Consider the following 18,632-nt stretch of genomic DNA (forward strand, 5'->3'; position numbering starts at 1 on the left):
CCAGTACTACGAGGCAAGATTTGGCGTTTACCGTGGTAACTTCAGGTTCAACCCAGGGTTTCGGGTACCATGGCGGTGGATCGCTTGTTACCGGGTTCAATCGCCGTGGGAACTTGGGCTGAAACGCCTAACCTGGTCAAGAGCAGGTTATGTTGGAGATCAGAGATCAACCGGTGTAAAAGCACCGCCTGCCGACCAATCAATACTCGGTTGATAACGGCGTCACCGTTCTTAGAAGATCAGGTGGAGCTCGGTGCAGGGAGTGGGGGGGGAGGGAGAGAGAGAGGAGAGAGAGAGAGAGAGAGAGAGAGAGAGAGAGAGAGAGAGAGAGAGAGAGAGAGAGAGAGAGGTGCGCTCAGAAAAGTTCAGACATTGAGAGACCGACAACCCCTTTAAAATTCCCTGATCACTGTTTTTATGAAAGATATGGATTTTCAGCGGCAGGAATTACATATAGGCCATTTGTTGGCTTGTTGAGCCGTATGTTGCCATTTTCTTTGCTCTCACGATTGCTTCCCACTGCCAGGGTTGCAACTGAAATCACAGGCTAAAGCAACAGAAGATATGGAAAGCACAAGTGTAATTATGGTCAGATCTTTGTGCCTGACTGGTGGGGAAGTGATATCGATAAGCGTTGTGATTTACGCGTTTACGGCGTCGGCTATTTGTTTTGCCCGCTTTCCTTCCTGTTTTAGGAAGCAGCGAGTGTATTGTGTTTTGCCTGTAAAACAGTGTCTGTGTTCTTCATATTCACGTAGAATTATAGTTTGCTCTTCTTATGTAAAATATGCGAGTACAGGCCTGAGATGTCTTCTGCCATCTGATCAGATTGTCTGTATAGTACAAGGGTTTAACAAAGGCGACCAAAATAAAAAAAATCTGAACTAGTTCAGTCCTGTCTTTTATATCATTTGTCAGTCAAACTGTATCTAAAGGCCTGGCAAAACCCTCTAATAACAGTGAGCAGTTTTGCTACATTCCGTCTCTTACAGCCCTATTCTATCCACCTTGTTTCCTTTTTTTGTCTTTTATAACAACAAAGGACTTTTAGTTCAGAAGGTAAAAAGGGCAGATACAAGTGGACTGTGTAAATAAGTCCTTAAAACAATTCACGTGGATAAGCTTGAAGTCGGGTGTCCCGACACAAACCCAGGTTAGCTTCCACTATTAAAAATGGAAATTAGACGATCCTCGTCGGCGGACATCAACTCATCAAACTCGTCCAGCACGGGGGGCCGGTGGTTGTTGTTGGACGCCATGCCCATCATGCCCATCATGCCCTCGTTCTGGAGCAAGTTGACGATGCTGTTGGGGTAATTCATCCAGGTGCTTCCTGGAATGCCGGCGGGGTCAGAAGTGTTCTGGGATGCCGCGCTGTGGGCCGCAGAAGAAGAGCTGGGAGGGGCGGCCTGTTGGCACGAAGCTTGAGCCAACACGGAGCTGCCGTTTCCACTCTCGCTCATCACGGCGGGGTTCAGGAGGTCCTCAAAGTCGTCCATGTTTAGGCTGTCCAGAGCGCCTGGGGCCTGGGCTTCGGAGAAGCTCGGGAACTCTGGCATATCGTCGTCCGCGAGTTCGCCGTCCACCCGGAACTGAGAGCCGTGCATGGTGAAGGAGCCGCTGGGCTGCGAGGAGGCGGCGGTCCCCTGAGAAGCTGCAGGCTCCTGGGCCATGGCTGAGGAAATGTTGGGGAAGAATTCATGGAAGTCTGACAGGTTGACGGTGGGGTAGTCTTGGTTGGTGGTGGGAGCGGTGGTAGAGGGGCAGGAGGGTGCTGCTTGGCTCAGTGTAAAGTTGGACACAGGCGTGGCTTTGGGCTGGGAGCCCAGGTTCAGGCTCTCCATGATCCTCCAGGTTTGGTTTGAGGCTGCAGCAGAGTTGGAGGAGGAGGCCTCCAACTTGGGCTGGACTGAGAAGAGCTGGCCTGGTTGATAGGAGTAGGAAGGCTGGGCTTTTGCGCCACTGGCACCAGGGGGCAGCACAGCTGCTGGACGGACACGGACACACAGACACACAGACACACACACACACACACACACACACACACACACACACACACATACACACTTTAAGGTTGATTTTAATTACACTCTGCTCTCCCATTCTTTCACTTCTTGGTATTCAACCCAACTTCCAGCACTTGTCTCTCTCTTTTTAAAATTTATTCCTGGACTAATGTGTTAAAGTAAAGTGATTTTAAGGACCGGGTGTTGGAGGTTATTTTACTATTATTATAAAAAAAAAAATAATAAAAAAAAAAAAAATTATATATATATATATATATATATATATAATAATAATAATAGTAATAGGAAAATAAGCTTTGTTATTTCACATCTAAATGTAAGACTATTTAAACAAGACTCACCACCTTGGGACGGAGCCTTGGCTGGGACTGTTCTCCTTGCCGGGCTTATGTGCCGTCTATCTTGTGGAATGGACACTGAAATTCGAAAAACAGACATGATTATAATACATAGCAACTAAAAATCCCTATTACCTTGTTATTAGTCTGGATCAACGACAGTTCATTCACCGGATAATAGCCGGATGTTCCTTGCCTCGCAAAACGCTGTGTATTTCAGGAAACAGCAAACTTGGAGCTAGCGAGCTACACGCTGCAAACGGCGAGTTTTGAAAGAAGATTTGGATGGTGCAACAAAGGCAGGCCTGCTCGGTTCTTTCAGGGAACGACTGTAAAGATTTCCAAAGAATATGTTTAATCTTACGGTAGGGCTGCTCGGTTATGGAAAAAAAATAATTCAATACACAAAACAAAATAAGAGTTTTACTTGCAAAATAATCCTTTTGATTATCATTAGAAGCCAAAATCGTAATCGCGATTAAAATTTCGATTAATTGCATAGCCCTATGTCATGTTATGTACTCTCTAACTGGGACGTTTTCGGACCGATTGACGGGATGTCTGACGGGATTGAAGAAATGTTACACACGGAGATACACTGGTAAGAGCTAATGAGGTTAAACCATGTATCCAGCTAATTTAAATAGCTCACGTTACTGTATTGTGTCAACAGTGAACTTAATTTCATATTGTATGTGGCGTTTTCTTTTATCGGGCTGCAAATGTTCCACCAAAAACAAGTTCCTTCCCGAGACTTGGTGCCGCCCAAGACCATTGTGATTGGTTTAAAGTAATGCAAACGTCTGCTTGTTGAATTTACACAATTCTTTTACGGAACAAATTGAACATACAGTAAAAGGCACCACTAGAAAAAGAATGTCAGTTGCACATTAAAGTGTAGTTTTCTACTGACACTCTCTTTCAACTAACACAAAAAAACCGATATATTGTGCAGGCCTAATGGGTGGTGTAGCCAGACCTTACTCCGCAGCGCTGTGGAGATAGGTCTGGCAATGCGAGACTACCTTATTATACATACTGTATAGCAGTGAGCTTATCAACGTACCACTAGACAGCATGGGCCCCAGCTTCAGGCTCTGGAACATGTCCCCTGTACGCTTCCTCTTCTCACTCAGCCTGTATTCATCTACAAGGGGGCATTTTTAAATAAGCAGTTAGAAGCCCGGGTGTGTAGAGTTGATCCAAGTATTTTGAGAGATCTATCAGTTTTCTCAGGAAAAGCTTACATGAGTCACTTATGGCAAAAGGGGAACATTGCCTCTTACCTGGGTCAGCGGGCAGGTACTGGAAGTCCATTGGCTCGCTGACCTCACGGTCAGAGGGCCGGCGGAGCTGCATCTTGACTCTAATTGGCTCCGAGAGGTTAGTGTCGCGGTACGGCGGCGTGCGGAACACAATGGCCACCTGCCTGTGGACGTCAGCCTGGGAGAAAGTGCCCTTCCCCTCCCAGGAGTCCTGGAAGAAACGCACCTCGATGTCTTCTACAGGGGAACAGACAACGGGACATCTGAGAATGTAAACTCCACTCAGTTACCAGCACAATAACTGAGGGACAAAGCTGCATTTTGATTTGAAAAGAATGTGTGATTAGATCAGATCAGATAAGACCAAATTGGGAAATCAGCAAATATAAGACACACAGCACACATACACAATATACAAGAAATAATAAATGGGACAGAATACAAGTAACTATTATATAACAACTATTCAACATAAAAAAAAAAATACACAAGAAAGAATGTACAAACGTATGTAAAAGCAGCGAATAAAAATGTACAACCTACTTAAATAGTATTTGTAAAGATCTAAGTAAACCTAGAACAGTCATTATGCAACATGACCTCACACAAATTGCAACACAAACTCTTTCAACCGATTTAGTCTCGGATTTAGATTTATTATATACAATTTTTTGAGACTCAATCCCCTTTTTCTCACAAAATGCTAGTACTACATCGGGATGTATATGAATCTCATCAAACAATCAGTGTTTGAAAGTTTAACATTATCTTTGACGATCATATATTTTTTGCCATCTTTGCTTTGCCAAGTGGTTCATTAGAAAGCGATAACGCAAAGAAATTAAACAAAAGGAAGAGAAAGAAACTTTAAGTTCACGAGGCGCAGGGTGGTGGAAAGTGTTGGACTTTATATCAGTATCACAGCCCCCACACAGGAAATCCTCCTGATGTGTATCTCATGATATCACATTTAGAAGTTTGCCGACACAGAAACACAGTGGGAAGCAGTTCATTGTCATGAGACAAATATAGCGTATTAGCATTATATTAGAACATAGGTCAACTGAGTACAGGAAGAAAGCTTCTGGTTATGATTGAAGTCAATCAGAGAAAATACCACTATATATGGTGACAGGCAAGGAAACCTGACGTGGAACAATGGTGGTGTTCAAAAAGTATCACTTCAGGCTGGTTGATGGGAGTGCAGATGGTGTGTTATCTGACACCAGAGGTTTTTGAAATGTATTCTTAAAGCCGCATTCTTCTTCTTTTTGACCACAGGACCAAGGTGAAATGATAACTGTATCAAGTTATTGGGGAACACGTCAGCAGACACAGAGCAACATTAGCATTCATTTAGAAACATGTTTCTGGCCTGGGACATGCTGAAAAAGGGTCACTGCCGTAAGGACTGAGCCTTGGTACATGGGGCGCGCGCTTAACCAGCTGAGTTCCCAGGGCGCAGCATTTATTTAACTATAAATAGAAAGCTCCACAGGGTTTCTGCAGGTTTCACAGAGTCAAATTTAAGACTTTTAAAGGCCTTTTTAAGACCATTATGAATGAAATTCACCACCTACATCACAACATCAACTGGGCTCTAAATTCAGGTTTTTCAAGCCAAGCATCGCTGAACTTGCACTTCCTCATACCTAAAGAATAAAATCAGTTTCATGTCTGTGGTACAACCAGAGAGAGACTCAGAACACGAAAGCTGATTGGCTGCTATATAAGTAGCATGTTGGACTCATTTGTAGTTGTAATACAGCCAAATTATATGTGGACTAGCGAAAGAAAGAACTACAACACCACGGAATTAAAAAAGAAAGAGCATTAGAGGTAGAACACAATACTTTAGATTTTGAAACGTTAGACTTTTTAAAGACTTCGAGGAAACCCTGCTCCACGAATAACTAAACTAAAACTATATTTACTGGTTAAAAACGGATAAAAATCACGTAAACCATCTCAGTTTTACTTTATGAGCTATAATTAAACATTTCTGTCAACTATCGTGACACTGAACCAGAAAAATCGCAACTATCTAAAACTAAACTAAAATGAAACTGAAAAGTCAAAAATAAAATAAAAAGTAATTGACTGTGTTGGCGTAATTTATGAGTTTTGCTACTTCATCATCTCCACTGAGTGAACACAGAAACCCACTGTGTGTGTGTGTGTGTGTGTGTGTGTGTGTGTGTGTGTGTGTGTGTGTGTGTGTGTGTGTATAAACGTAATAATGCAATGTAGTACACTTTATTGTGACTATTTCTAAAGAGGGAGACACTTTTTTTTTTAGGGATTTTCCCTTTATATAGAACAGCCGAAGAGAGACAGGAGATGGGGTTCGAGAGAGAGGGGATGACATGCAGCAAAGGGCCTCGGGCGGACTCAAACCCGGGCCGCTGGCCAGGACTGAGCCTACAAGGTACCAGGTAAGCCACCCCGGAGTCGGGGCTCTATTTCACTGCACACAATAAATACTTAGTATCAGTATTTCTTCCTAAAACAATGAACCATCCACTGAGGAAGGCACATACTGTACAAGCATATTGTACCTTTTTGCACTTTGTCACACAGCAGAAAGATTTCATCCCCTCCTTTGCAGCTTCCAGAGTTGCGGTTGACTCGGCAGATCTTTAGCTCAGCTGTGTTTGGGGCCCCTTTAAGACAAAAAAAACAAACAAAAAAAAAAAAAAAAAAAAAAAAAGAGCTTGTATGAATACATATAAATACAAATAAGTACAACAGCAAGGCTACGGATTAACACCAGACACCTTTTACATAAAATAATCCTTTATTAGTCCCACAGCAGGGACATTTGCAGCGTTACAGCAGCAAAGGGGAGAGTGCAATAACACAAAGGATCAGTGGAAAAAGCAAGATATAACAAATAACCAGTAGAAAAGCTAAATATAATAAGTAGATAGAAACGGTTGTATTCACAGCATAAAAGGAAATTCGGGGGAATTTGGGCTGTGACTGACAAGTCAAAATTCTATTATTTCCTCTGTATAATTCCCTTTTTCTGGTCTTTTCTGTTGTAAAATTGCTATAAATGCACTGGAAGCGGTTCCTTTTTTTTCTTATGAGGTGTGTTTATGCAGCTTCCCCAATTTCACCGCAGTGAAGCAGAAGGAAAAGTATTTCATCTGTGTACTGTATATTAGGGCTGGGACGATATGATTTTGTCCCTATTGTATTCTTTCACGATACATGGGCGCCGATTGGATTTGTATTGCGTTTATTTTATTTACTGTGATAGAAGAAGTATTGCGATTCGATAGTATTCAATATTTGGATTTTTTTTTCTCCCTTCTTTAACAAAAACAAAAGTTGAATAATACACTTCTAGAGGCAATATGGCATGAGACATTTCTAAAAACTCATTGTTTTTGAAGAAGAATGCACATCACATGTCAGTCAGTCAGTCTGACATTTATTTCATTCATAAACTTAACACAGATTTTCTGCTTTTGCTCGGTTTTGCTGGAAATGGACATAATGTAGTCGCCGTCAGGGTTACCGTATAAACAGAAAATATTAAGGTGAATCATTGGTAAAAAAAAAATTATAAATAAAAATATTGATTCTGGGGAAAATAATTGATTTTAAAAATTGTCGCAAAAAATCGCGATACATACATACTGTACATGAATCGATTCCCCCCCTCCCCACCCCTACTGTATATTATTAAAAAGTATAATTGCATTTATTATACTGCTGATCATTAAAAAAAAAAAAAAAAAAAAAAAAAAAAGTCCTGGCTTTAATTTTATATATATATATATATATATATATATATATATATATATATATATATATATATATATATATATATATATATTAAAACATTTCAAAAGTGAAACCAAACCCAAATGGAAACAATTATTCATAATAACGACGAATAACAAGCAACTGACAGATCTACCTATTTGATCCTCAGCTGAGATACAGCACAGTGGAGACTCCTGACCTTACTAATGTGAATCATCTTCTACCAGAGACAAATATCTCAATGAGACATGTACACCCAACACGTTTCAACTGCCTGAGAACGTACAAAGAATTTCAAAAATATTTTGGGCATCATACATTTGACATGAATTGCATTTTAACATGACAAGTACATTTTAGTGATGCAAACATTATATTTAGACAATTTATGACAAGAGCTTAAATCCTCTATGCATACTGTATCTCTATATACAGCTGTGTAATGGGAAAGACTGAGTTATGAAGGGCTCAGCAACTGAATAAGAATTAAGATACTATTACATTTGAGACTAATTCTTGTAAATACCTTGAGGCTGATGAGAAAATGTCAAATGCTATGAGGAACTATGAGTGTCTGAGGGAATTAAAGGTTGCAGGAGTTGTATAGGTTGGAGTGTTAAGTTGCTTACACAGATACTTGTATTTTATTAAAATCCAATGTAGGTTTATCAGCTTATGCTGACAAAAAAAAATACCTGGGGAAAGCACTGAACTGTGCAATTTTGAGGCAATAAGTGAATTATAAAAATAGTCAAAAGATATTAAAGAGCTAACCAAATGTATTATGCTGCTATGCACCTGCACTTTACGTAATATGTGCAATGCAAGTACATTATTTCACTATTTACTATAGTTTTAATCTTTTTACCATCTTAACATTCTCTGATCCAAGTTCTTAGTCTAATGTGTGTTTTTATGTTTGCACCATATAGTAGCACTTTTAATTTCGTTGTATGTACTTGGAATGACAGTAAAGTTCATTCTGATTCTGATTCCAATATCAGCATTCAAAAATGGGCATCAATTGAACCCTAATATGTTTGTATGTTTGTGCGCGACACAAATGTGTTGCCCACTCACTGTTGTCAAAGATGGGCTGCGATACCACGGGGTCCAGAGAGAACAGCTCCCCTGTTTGCAGAGTGATGGAGGCCTGGAAGCAAAGCCGAACCGAGTTCAGGTCAAATTCTTCCTCCCACACCTTCGCCTCTGGAACTGCAGCCAAGACACAGCGGGGGAAAGGGTTGGGTTCACAATCAGGCCACACAGCCGTCTGGCAAAGCCCTGCATCCTGTTACACGCAGGCTATCAGTATTTCAATATCAGTCGAGGGTGAAGCTAACAAATTGCACTTCCTGTTATGGGGACTGTGTATATAAACCAAAGAAGGCATTTTTGCTTAAAATACTATGACGGCGTATCAGGGACACTGTAGGTACAAAATAATTATGGAGCCAGGGGAAAGGGGTAATATTCACAGAAATTAAAAGTCAGAATTTCCAACATTAAAGTAGTAAATTTACAATGAAAAAACTGCGATATTCTCTGAGATTATAACGAGAAGGAACTTATTAACCAGAAAATATGAAGTCATAAATTTGCACAAAAACTCAATGACTGGCTATCACTGCTCATGCTAACTACCCAGTTAGCTAGTTCTTAACACAGCAAAGGTAAACACTGAACTGGCTACAGGTTAAAATACAAATATGTTGTATAAATAGGACAGAGAGAGATACCAATCGCTCCATAAAATGTATCCACGACTGCAGCCAGCTTGACATTAGCCAAAAAGAATCTAGCTAGCTGCAGTATTTGACCATTGTCTTGTAGAAGAACAGCCATTTCAAGCTAGTTTGTTAGCCTTACAAGTTAAATCAAGGTAGCGAACATTGTTACTGCTAAGTTAGGAGCGCTAGCAAACCGATGAAATGACGACATTATTCGTCATCTTTCTACTTTTATCAGTAAAATTTACAACATAAATATCAGTTAATTTAAATAATAGTCTTTTGTTGGAGATGTGGGACAGAAGATGGCCAGTTGCTTCATGTCCTGTGGTCCTGTGATAAGGTCCAGGAATTTTGGACCAGGATACAGGATTACCGATGTCAGATTGCAGGGACCCAGGGTCCATTCAGCCCAAGATTATTTGTAATTGGAGATGGATCAATATTAAATGGGATGGATAAGCACATAAGAAGCTGGGTCCAGACTAGTCTAATGATAGCCAGACAGATTCTTTTAAGGGAATGGAAGAATGAAGGGGTGCCTTCAGTCCAGGAGTGGTCTTGTGAGATGGCAAAAAAAAAAAAAAAAAAGTCATATAAACAGTTTGCCAGATTGGATGTGTATACTAGAAAATGGGGAAAGTGAGCGCCCGGATAGCTCAGTTGGTAGAGCAGGCGCCCATATACAGAGGTTTACTCCTCGACGCAGCGGGCCCGGGTTGGACTCCAACCTGCGGCCCTTTGCTGCATGTCATTCCCCCTCTCTCTTCCCTTTCATGTCTTCAGCTGTCCTGTCAAAATAAAGGCCTAAAATGCCCAACAAAAATAATAAAAATAAAAAAAAGGAGGGCTCCGGAGGGCTCCTAAGAAGCCTTGTGCTGGGGAGAGACATGTATGATGGGTTTATGGTGTCGTCATTTATACACGTTAATTTTGTTTATTGTCTATTCTCGAGTTGTATGTTGTTAAAAATTTCAAATTGTGAAATCACTCAAAAAAAAATAGTCTATGTGTGAGTGGGACATTTAGGGACTCTCGCCACACTGAACATTACCTTTTCACATAATGATAGAAGTGCTTTACGTCGCACGCTCTTCTTTCAGCATGACCACTTACTGTTGAAGGGGTTATTATTGGTCTGCAGCCTACAAGTGATGGCCTCATTCACGTCCTTCTTCTTGACACACTGTATTCCCAGGTTCTGAAAACTGAAAGCAAATACAGTCTAAGACCGAAACCACTGAAGCACACGTGTACTTTCTAATTCATTTTATGAACTCTTTTTCGTTTTTTTTATTTTTTTTATGTGAAACAAAATACTCTGGGACCAACACCTAACTGTGGTCAACATCCTGTTTATAGTTCACACATGGTTTCAGTTTTCTCTCTATTAACCTCAGTTTTAATCTTCTTTGCACCTCTGCATTTAAAAGCCACATGTAAAAATAATAATGTATATTCATCACTATGAGTTACTGACCACTTTCGCCAGCTGAAAGGACTTGACGAGACGACTTCTACTTGACTTGGAGTGCACTACCAATAAAGATATTTTAGACATTCAATAACATCAACTTGTTACCAGCTGTTTAACTGATTGGATTATCTGTTGTATGGGAAATATACATAAAACTAGGGTAAATGCAAAATTAGGGCTGAGTATCGCTCAAAGGATTTCAATACCAGTTCCTGAACAATACTTTTTCAGGATACCAACTTTATAAAATCCATTTTAACAAAAATAAATTACAACACTACGGTACAAATGGTGGTTTTCCTGCGCGTCTCTACGACGTGTGACCTACACAAAACGAAATCGAAAATAATTTTCTCTCTGCCTCAAACTATCCTATGCTCATATTACTTGCCTATATCTACTATAATGTGTACAAGAAATCCTTGTCATTTAGACTACCATATTGCTCTTTTCTAACTTAATCAGTGCAATAATACATTTTTCAATGTGAAAAACAAATGACTAATATAAACAAGTGCACTGGATCACTCTGTAGTACAATACTGGCAGTACACACTGTTTCGATTTCGTCACAGTCGTGATAAAGACAGACAGACATCTCCCTCTGCCCAGATTGACTGATTAAATGATGTAATAATAAACATTACGTGATTAAAAGTATCTTGTCAGTCACTGTCCTTGCGCTTTTTTCCCCACAGACCCTTAATACTTTCTTTACTCCCTTTTGCTTAGGCCTGCTGTAATTACAAATGTAATGTAACTTGTTTCAATTTTTTACCATTGTATTTTACAATGTATTGTATTCTATTGACAACTGGCTGAGGACTACAGATGAAAATTAGCTGAATAGGCTAAAGCTGCTCCTTTTACTGTACAGTTCATTAAAAGGGGATAGTCCACGACATTATAAACTAATAAACTGAATTATTCTGAACAGTAGCAAAGCAAGCAGAGGTAAAGTCAACTTGTCGTTAGGTGGTTAATGTTTTACAAAGGCGAGAGTAAACACGTCATCTCCAACGAAAGATAAAGTCCTTATCGTGGCCCATCTCTAACAAAAGCCACCTTGTTTTAAAGTGAAACCTGGTTAAAGAGTTTCCCCTGAGGCAAGCAACTCTGTGTCCTTTTGAACTGGCATCGCTTCTCTTTAGTTTCTCTCAAGTGTGTGAGAAAGAGAGCATGGTGTCTCTGTCACAGCACAGCGTAAGCCACACATTTACTCTACGGTCTACCTGTGTATCCGTCTCTCCTGCAGGTCCGCCTCATAGTAGCCATGTTTGCAGTCTTTCCCAACAAGTTCATGGGGGTGAGGCTTGTGCGGCGCGTTCTTCGTCACCAACGAGATGCGAACACGCAGCGGGCCGCTGTAGTTGTGCACCTGCAGGAGGAACATGCCATATGTGATTCCAAATATCGAGAAGAGTGGCTGCTTGCTCACAGTCTAGTTAAAGGGCTGATCTCACTCACTACGGCAGCCTACTGCTCAAAACGGACAAACTTCATCTAATAACTCATAAGTTCTAGGTTTCTTCCATTATTTATTTCTGGTTTTATTATTTATTTTATTTACTGATACCGCTCACTTGATTTTAACGGTTTGTTTATTGTATTCTCTTGAATATACCTTTTTGATTGTGAAATTGTGAATAATTGAATAAAAAAAAAAAAGAATAAAAAAGTTCTAGGTAATGAAGCTCCTATTCCACATGTTAGCATACATGTTAGCTCATAATACTTGGATTTACAAATGTTCTGTTATTTCTTATTATGTGTTATCATGGCTGGAATGAATCTCAGCGACTGATCAGCCAGTAGGTTTAAGCGTGATTTATGCTTCTGCGTTAAATCTACGCCGTGGCTACCTACGTAGGTACGTAGAGACACGGTCCCTACAGTACAGGCCAAAAGTTTGGACACACCTTCTCATTCAATGCGTTTCCTTTTTATTTTCATGACTATTTACATTATAGATTCTCACTGAAGGCATCAAAACTATGAATGAACACATACGGAATTATGTACTTAACAAAAAAAGTGTGAAATAACTGAAAACATGTCTTATATTTTAGATTCCTCAAAGTAGCCACCCTTTGCTTTTTTATTAATAAGGGAAGAAATTCCACTAATTAACCCTGACAAAGCACACCTGTGAAGGTAAAACCATTTCAGGTGACTACCTCATGAAGCTCATTGAGAGAACACCAAGGGTTTGCAGAGTTATCAAAAAAAGCAAAGGGGGGCTACTTTGAAGAATCTAAAATATAAGACATGTTTTCAGTTATTTCACACTTTTTTGTAAAGTACATAATTCCATATGTGTTCATTCATAGTTTTGATGCCTTCAGTGAGAATCTATAATGTAAATAGTCATGAAAATAAAGAAACACATTGAATGAGAAGGTGTGTCCAAACTTTTGGCCTGTACTGTACGTCGTAGCCTGACCTGCACCAAAAATGTAACTCGGCCCCTTCAAAAAGGAATAGTAAGAATCGTATGGGCCCTACCACATTTTCTTTTTACCCAAACTTCTACCAAAGTAAATTATTATGTAATCTTAACTACATTTGATGGATAACAACTAGAAAACATGTTAAATAATAGGGGTGCACAATTCAGAAAATGTCACAATTTGATTCAATATCGATTTTTAGGCTCAAGATTTGATAAAAAAAAAAAAAAAAGTTAGGTACTTTATGTTATGTTGCTCGTCCACGTCTTTAATGTTAATCTCTGGGTGATGGCGTACCATGCGAGTTCTCAAGTCTGTGGTGTTTCCAAAATACTTAACTTTCGCTTTGCAAAGCCTGCATATAGCATGATTCCTATCAAGTTCCGTTTTCCCCTCGAGTTTATAAAAAGCCGAAATGTGCCCAAACTCTCGCCTTCAATGAGGATGGAGCGTTCTCTTAATATATATCCATAGGATGGAGCAGGTTGAATAATTCTTTGTGTGAGGTTTGCCATTGTTTGCGCCGACTAAACTACTTCTGCTATACTCGTTCTTCTTCTGATTATGACAAGTCCCCAGGCGTCAGTGTGAATTCCATGCAGCAACATCTATGGGAATGGCGAGCTAAACTCATTTCAGGACAATAGCATACACGCCATTCCAAACGAACGAGCTTGAATCGCGATACGAATGAGAATCGATTTTTTATGCACACCCCTATTAAATAAGTTGCACCCGTCTCACCTTGATAGCTGGGTGGGTCTTAGTGGTGTCGTTGCTCTTCTCTCCGGGGATGCTGCCAGCCGAACGGCCCTCACACTTATACCTAAACCTCATCCCCCTCTGCTTGGGCTGCTCGATGATCTCTATGTAGGGTGTCGCAGCTTGGACTGATGCACAGGTGGAAGGGAGACAGGAAGAACGGGACTTCAATGCAGTGCCACTGGATTTTGGAAATACTAAATAATACAGTATCCAGACTAGTGCTGGGCAATACATTGATATTATATCGACATGTGAGGCTAGATATCGCATTACATTTTGAATATGGTAATATGACACAAGTGTTGTCTTTTCCTGGTTTTAAAGGCTGCATTACAGTAAAATGATGTCATTTTATGGACTTACCAGACTGGTGTAGCTGTTCTATTATTTGCCTTTTACCCACTTAGTCATTATATCCACATTACTGATGATTATTTATCAAAACTCTCATTGTGTAAATATTACGTGAAAGCACCAATAGTCAACCCTACAACATCGGCGCACTAACGACATCAATGTATTTGGTCACAAAAAATTAAAATAAATCCAGACTGTGAGACACTGCCACTACCTGAATCAGTGTGTCAACACAGAAATAGCTCTGTCATTGATAATCGGTCAAAGTGTTGAAATGTTTACTTCTGAAAAGTCTACAAAGTCGTCGCACTGGTTTTTACAGAACACTGATAACTTACGGGAAATTGTTCCTTACCTGGGTTGAGCGGGGTCAGGCCCCATCCATACACACCTGCGGTGGACAGAAAACAAGAACAAGCGATTAGTGGTTTACCATCCACGGTACATGACACACAGCATACAGTGGCAGCACCAATGACAAAAACCAAAAGCTGCTTTCAGCACATATTTGTGGTTTAGTAAGAGTTTGTCATGTGTGTGTGCTGTGGTCAGGTCAGGGTGGAAATCTACTGGACACTGCAGTGTTCAAATGAGGTCAAAGGGCGCTGAGATACAAGGGTTTCCCACCTGAATATAATTACTTGCCATGAACTGCCCGCCAAGCACGGAAAGAAGAAGTGCAGACTCCAGAGTTAGGCAAACAATGACAGGCAGGGTGTGATGTCAGTGTCAAATTACCTCGCGTTGCGAGGAGCCTCCATTGTAAGTGAAGATCAGAAGGCAGCGCTCTAGTTTCAGCTACTCGGTTAATAATGAATTGCTGAGATTCACAGCGAGAAGTGAGGTGTGACAAAAGATCAGTTGGTCAAAGCTCCACCCATCAGCTAGTCGGACTTGTTTAAAGTGAAATGTGTAGGATGCTTTCCAAGTTGCAACATGCGTGCCTGCCAGCCTCAGGCTAAACTCATAGAATGACAAAGCATGAAGGCCAATAAATGAGTAATAATTACACGTCTAACTATTTATTTGGGAGACATCCCTCCCTATTTATTGAGCCTGATGTTGTGAAAGTGAAAGTAAATTTGTGCGAAAGTTGGCCTTCATAAATCACTAATATCAAATCCGAGACTAAGCTCCTGAGAAACTTCTGTGAGTCACTTTCAGTCCAGTTTTCCTGCTTCCATATGTTGTTGACTTGTTGTGATACGGATTTAGTAGCTCATCATTTTTTTTTTTGTCTAAATCGCATCAAAATGACGATCTATTTTTGGAGGGAAGGTCTGTGAAGTGGAAGAAAAAAAAGTGGAAAACACTATAATCTAATAATGTATCCAAATCAATTATAGCCATAATAAAATCAGGCTATTTTGTTTTCATTTGCTTGCATTGCAAAAGGTAATGTGATATAAAATAGACACATGGGCAGTTTTTAAATTGTCACAAGATACTCTTCACATCGGCATACATATGTCCCACTGAAGAGACAGAATCTCAGCACAACTTGGACGAAAGTACTGTGGGCTATTTCCATAATTTCCGTCCTCTAAAAGTCATGCTACAACCGAGGTGGGCGGTTGCCAGCAGCTAGGACCAATCACAATAGGACAGATTTTTAGTTGAAACGAATGCTACCCGGTGGGTTATTCGTTGGCCGAATTCAACACAATGTATTAACACTGACATACAAGAAAACTGCCTATCCCACATTTCCACAAATAGACAAATAACCAATAAATTGATACATATTCGAACGAGGTTTGGCATTTTCGGTCACAGTGGGTGAATTCATGAGGTGGACTAAACCAACAGGCCTCCTGGCAGCTTTGTTCACGCGTGCCAGGTAAGTAACAAACAGAGGGATACATACTAACCAATGGAACATTAACTTTCACTCGAATATGGCAGGGATAAGTTATAAAAGCATAACACATGTCTTACTTCCTACTGTACGTTAGCTTACTATCCGGGAACAGCAGACCACCCCCCCCCTCCCCCGTTAGCGCAAACCCAGTGATAGCGGGGCTTTCCCCTGTGCGCAAAACAACTCCCTGTACATTTTCACCTTCTGCGTATAAAGTGAGTAGCTAAACAAGGCCGAGCAAATAAACCCAGCTCCACTTACCGTCCATGGCCGTGTCCGGGTCCGACTCGCGCTTCTCCGTCGACACCACTGTTTATTTGTTGTTTGTTTTTGTCTTTTGAGCTAAAAGACGCGACAGCGCGGACACCGAAAAACTTCTTGACATTGCTGTGCTGTCGCCTCCTTCGCTCCACCCACGTCTGTGTACACAGAGCGCAGATAGTAAAGCTGGACAATACGAGGCTTCCGGTAAAAACAGTGCAAGAAATAGTGCAACTTTTTGTTGTTGTGCGTAATCACGCGGACTTCACTATTTACAAGAAGGCGTTGGAATGGTGCATGAAAAGTCCACTTCATTATCTTCATCAAAATGTCTTTCTGACACTCAGTAGGCTATACATTAATTACTTCTATTGTCCATTCATTTATTTCTCGTATTTATTTGAAATAGTAGAATATCACATCACAGCATAAATAGTGTAATTTCAATTTTTAAAAAAGATTAATCTTCTTGCCTGTTAATAAAACGGGGGCACTTTATGAAGGCTACAAGTTTAATATACTATTCAACTACATTGAAAATGTTATCTTGTGTCGAAAAAAATCAATGCTTTTCCTTAAAATAAAATGTTTTTTATTCTTTATTGAGAATGAATCAGAATAATGGTGATGAGAGTGTTCAGGACATGGCAAAAATGTTTAGGTAAAACAATGGACACTGATCTAAAATACATTGTACCTTACAAAAAATACATGTTAGCCTACCATGAAAACAACCACAATGTATTTCATAATTTGTGTATTCATTTAGAGCCATTAAAGGGACAGGAAACATCTGATGTGATCTTCTGTTCCTTCTGTCTTTTTGAAGCTTTTTTTGTACATTTATCCATGAAGCTGTGATGTTATTGTCTCCTTTCTTTTGTTTGAGGTAATATTTCACATGGTCATTTCAGATTGTGTCTATTTTTGGACATTGTGCTAGGATTGTAGGGTAATAGTACATAATTTCTTTTAAATTGAAAGTTTTAAACGCATTATTCAGTGAAAGATTAATACATTTATGATGACACTTATACATAAATGTGCGTACATTTAGTAGTAATAGCAAAACATTTAATTAGATAGTTTTATTAATTAATTATGTAATAATAATGGTTACATGGGTTTTTAACGGCAACTTTGCTATTATTTTGAAGGAAACAGTCGTCTGTTTCCGGTGTTGTCCTCTGGCTAGCTTGACGCAGCTGCGCCCCTTTTGCTTTTCCTCTGCAGTGCAACTTGTCACCACCCACTCAAAACAGTGCGGAAATACCCAGATGACGCACTTGAAAGCCACACAAGAATATAGTTTGTGAGCGGGAGAGGCAATAGCATAACTTCTTGCTTCAGTCATAACCTGGAGACAGTGTAAGTCTGGATCCCCCGGCGGCTGGCCTACGCAGAGATCTGTTTTCCAGGCCTTGTCATTGGCAAAGTAGTGCCAATAAACATGCAGGTCTCTTCTACCTCTTTTTAGTCATTATTATTTGATCTGTAATGTATTTGTCCAACTGAATAAAATCATAAAATAGTCTTAAAAAACAATGCATCAAAAACTTCACTCATGAAATTCACATTCTAACCAGAAGAGGGCGCTGTAAGAGAATAAATCAGCATCTATATATATATATATATATATATATATATATATATATATATATATATATATATATATATATACACACACACACACACACACTTTTTAAATATATTTTTATTGAAATATTACAGTAACCTGCAAAAGCCCTGGCTGTACTGACGCCTTCAGGTACTGTCGGAAATCATAATAACGAGTTGAGAAAACAAAATGCTGTTATAATGGTGGGAATTGTCCATTGCATTTTTGTATTGAGTGTCAATGTTGTCCTCCTGTTTGTCTCACAGAAACATGGTGCCACAGTTTGAAGTAATGCAGATAGGTGGTCCGACCCCTTAGTTACTTTTAAATGCTAAGCGTATGCTGAGAAAGACCTCTGGTCCTGATGAACTCTGTGATTCAGCCATGTATTCACTGATTCTAATTCATAATGGTGGGGTAACATTCATCTATCATGTGAATGTTACATTGTTTGTTAGCATACTGTTGGAAATATAGTTAAAGTTGAGGATATGAATACTTGGAAATAGTCTGGTAATTGATTTTGCAATGGCTGTATACATAAAGGAAAAAAAATCCAGATATCTAAAATGTTACACATGCCTTCCGGCGATGAAGATTGTGAGATGCGGTTGAAAGTTTTAGATTACAGTAGATACATTTCAGGGTATAACTATCACTTGAAAAACACTGGTAATGTTGTCCTTTATGGCTGATTAAAATCTCC

At 39.7% G+C, this 18,632-nt stretch overlaps 1 protein-coding gene across 4 annotated transcripts; it reads right to left on the reverse strand.

The window, feature by feature from the left end:
- Positions 1–318: 318 nt before the first annotated feature.
- On the reverse strand, positions 319–16,479 carry rela (v-rel avian reticuloendotheliosis viral oncogene homolog A). Of its 4 annotated transcripts, none has more exons than XM_028564512.1 (11): positions 16,309–16,479; positions 14,542–14,577; positions 13,809–13,954; positions 11,847–11,992; positions 10,254–10,345; positions 8,488–8,622; positions 6,189–6,293; positions 3,652–3,867; positions 3,432–3,512; positions 2,372–2,443; positions 319–1,984 (listed from the first exon to the last, which is right to left on the reverse strand). In XM_028564512.1, the coding sequence occupies exons 1-11, from the start codon at positions 16,313–16,315 to the stop codon at positions 1,155–1,157; spliced, it is 1,866 nt and encodes a 621-aa protein (XP_028420313.1). In that variant the 5' UTR covers positions 16,316–16,479; the 3' UTR covers positions 319–1,154. The 4 variants fall into 4 exon arrangements, with proteins under 4 accessions (XP_028420313.1, XP_028420311.1, XP_028420310.1 ...); XM_028564510.1 differs by having other exon boundaries at positions 319–1,987; XM_028564509.1 differs by having other exon boundaries at positions 2,369–2,443.
- Positions 16,480–18,632: the final 2,153 nt, after the last annotated feature.

Source organism: Perca flavescens, chromosome 19, assembly GCF_004354835.1.
Source record: "Perca flavescens isolate YP-PL-M2 chromosome 19, PFLA_1.0, whole genome shotgun sequence".
NCBI classification, from domain to species: Eukaryota; Metazoa; Chordata; class Actinopteri; order Perciformes; family Percidae; genus Perca; species Perca flavescens.

Coding starts and splice junctions, on each gene's coding strand:
- rela (XM_028564508.1), bottom strand. Junction 10,346..11,846: donor CAGGAGAGACGGATACACAG/GTAGACCGTAGA, acceptor ATTTGCTTTCAG/TTTTCAGAACCTGGGAATAC. Junction 2,444..3,431: donor GGGGCCCATGCTGTCTAGTG/GTACGTTGATAA, acceptor TTCGAATTTCAG/TGTCCATTCCACAAGATAGA.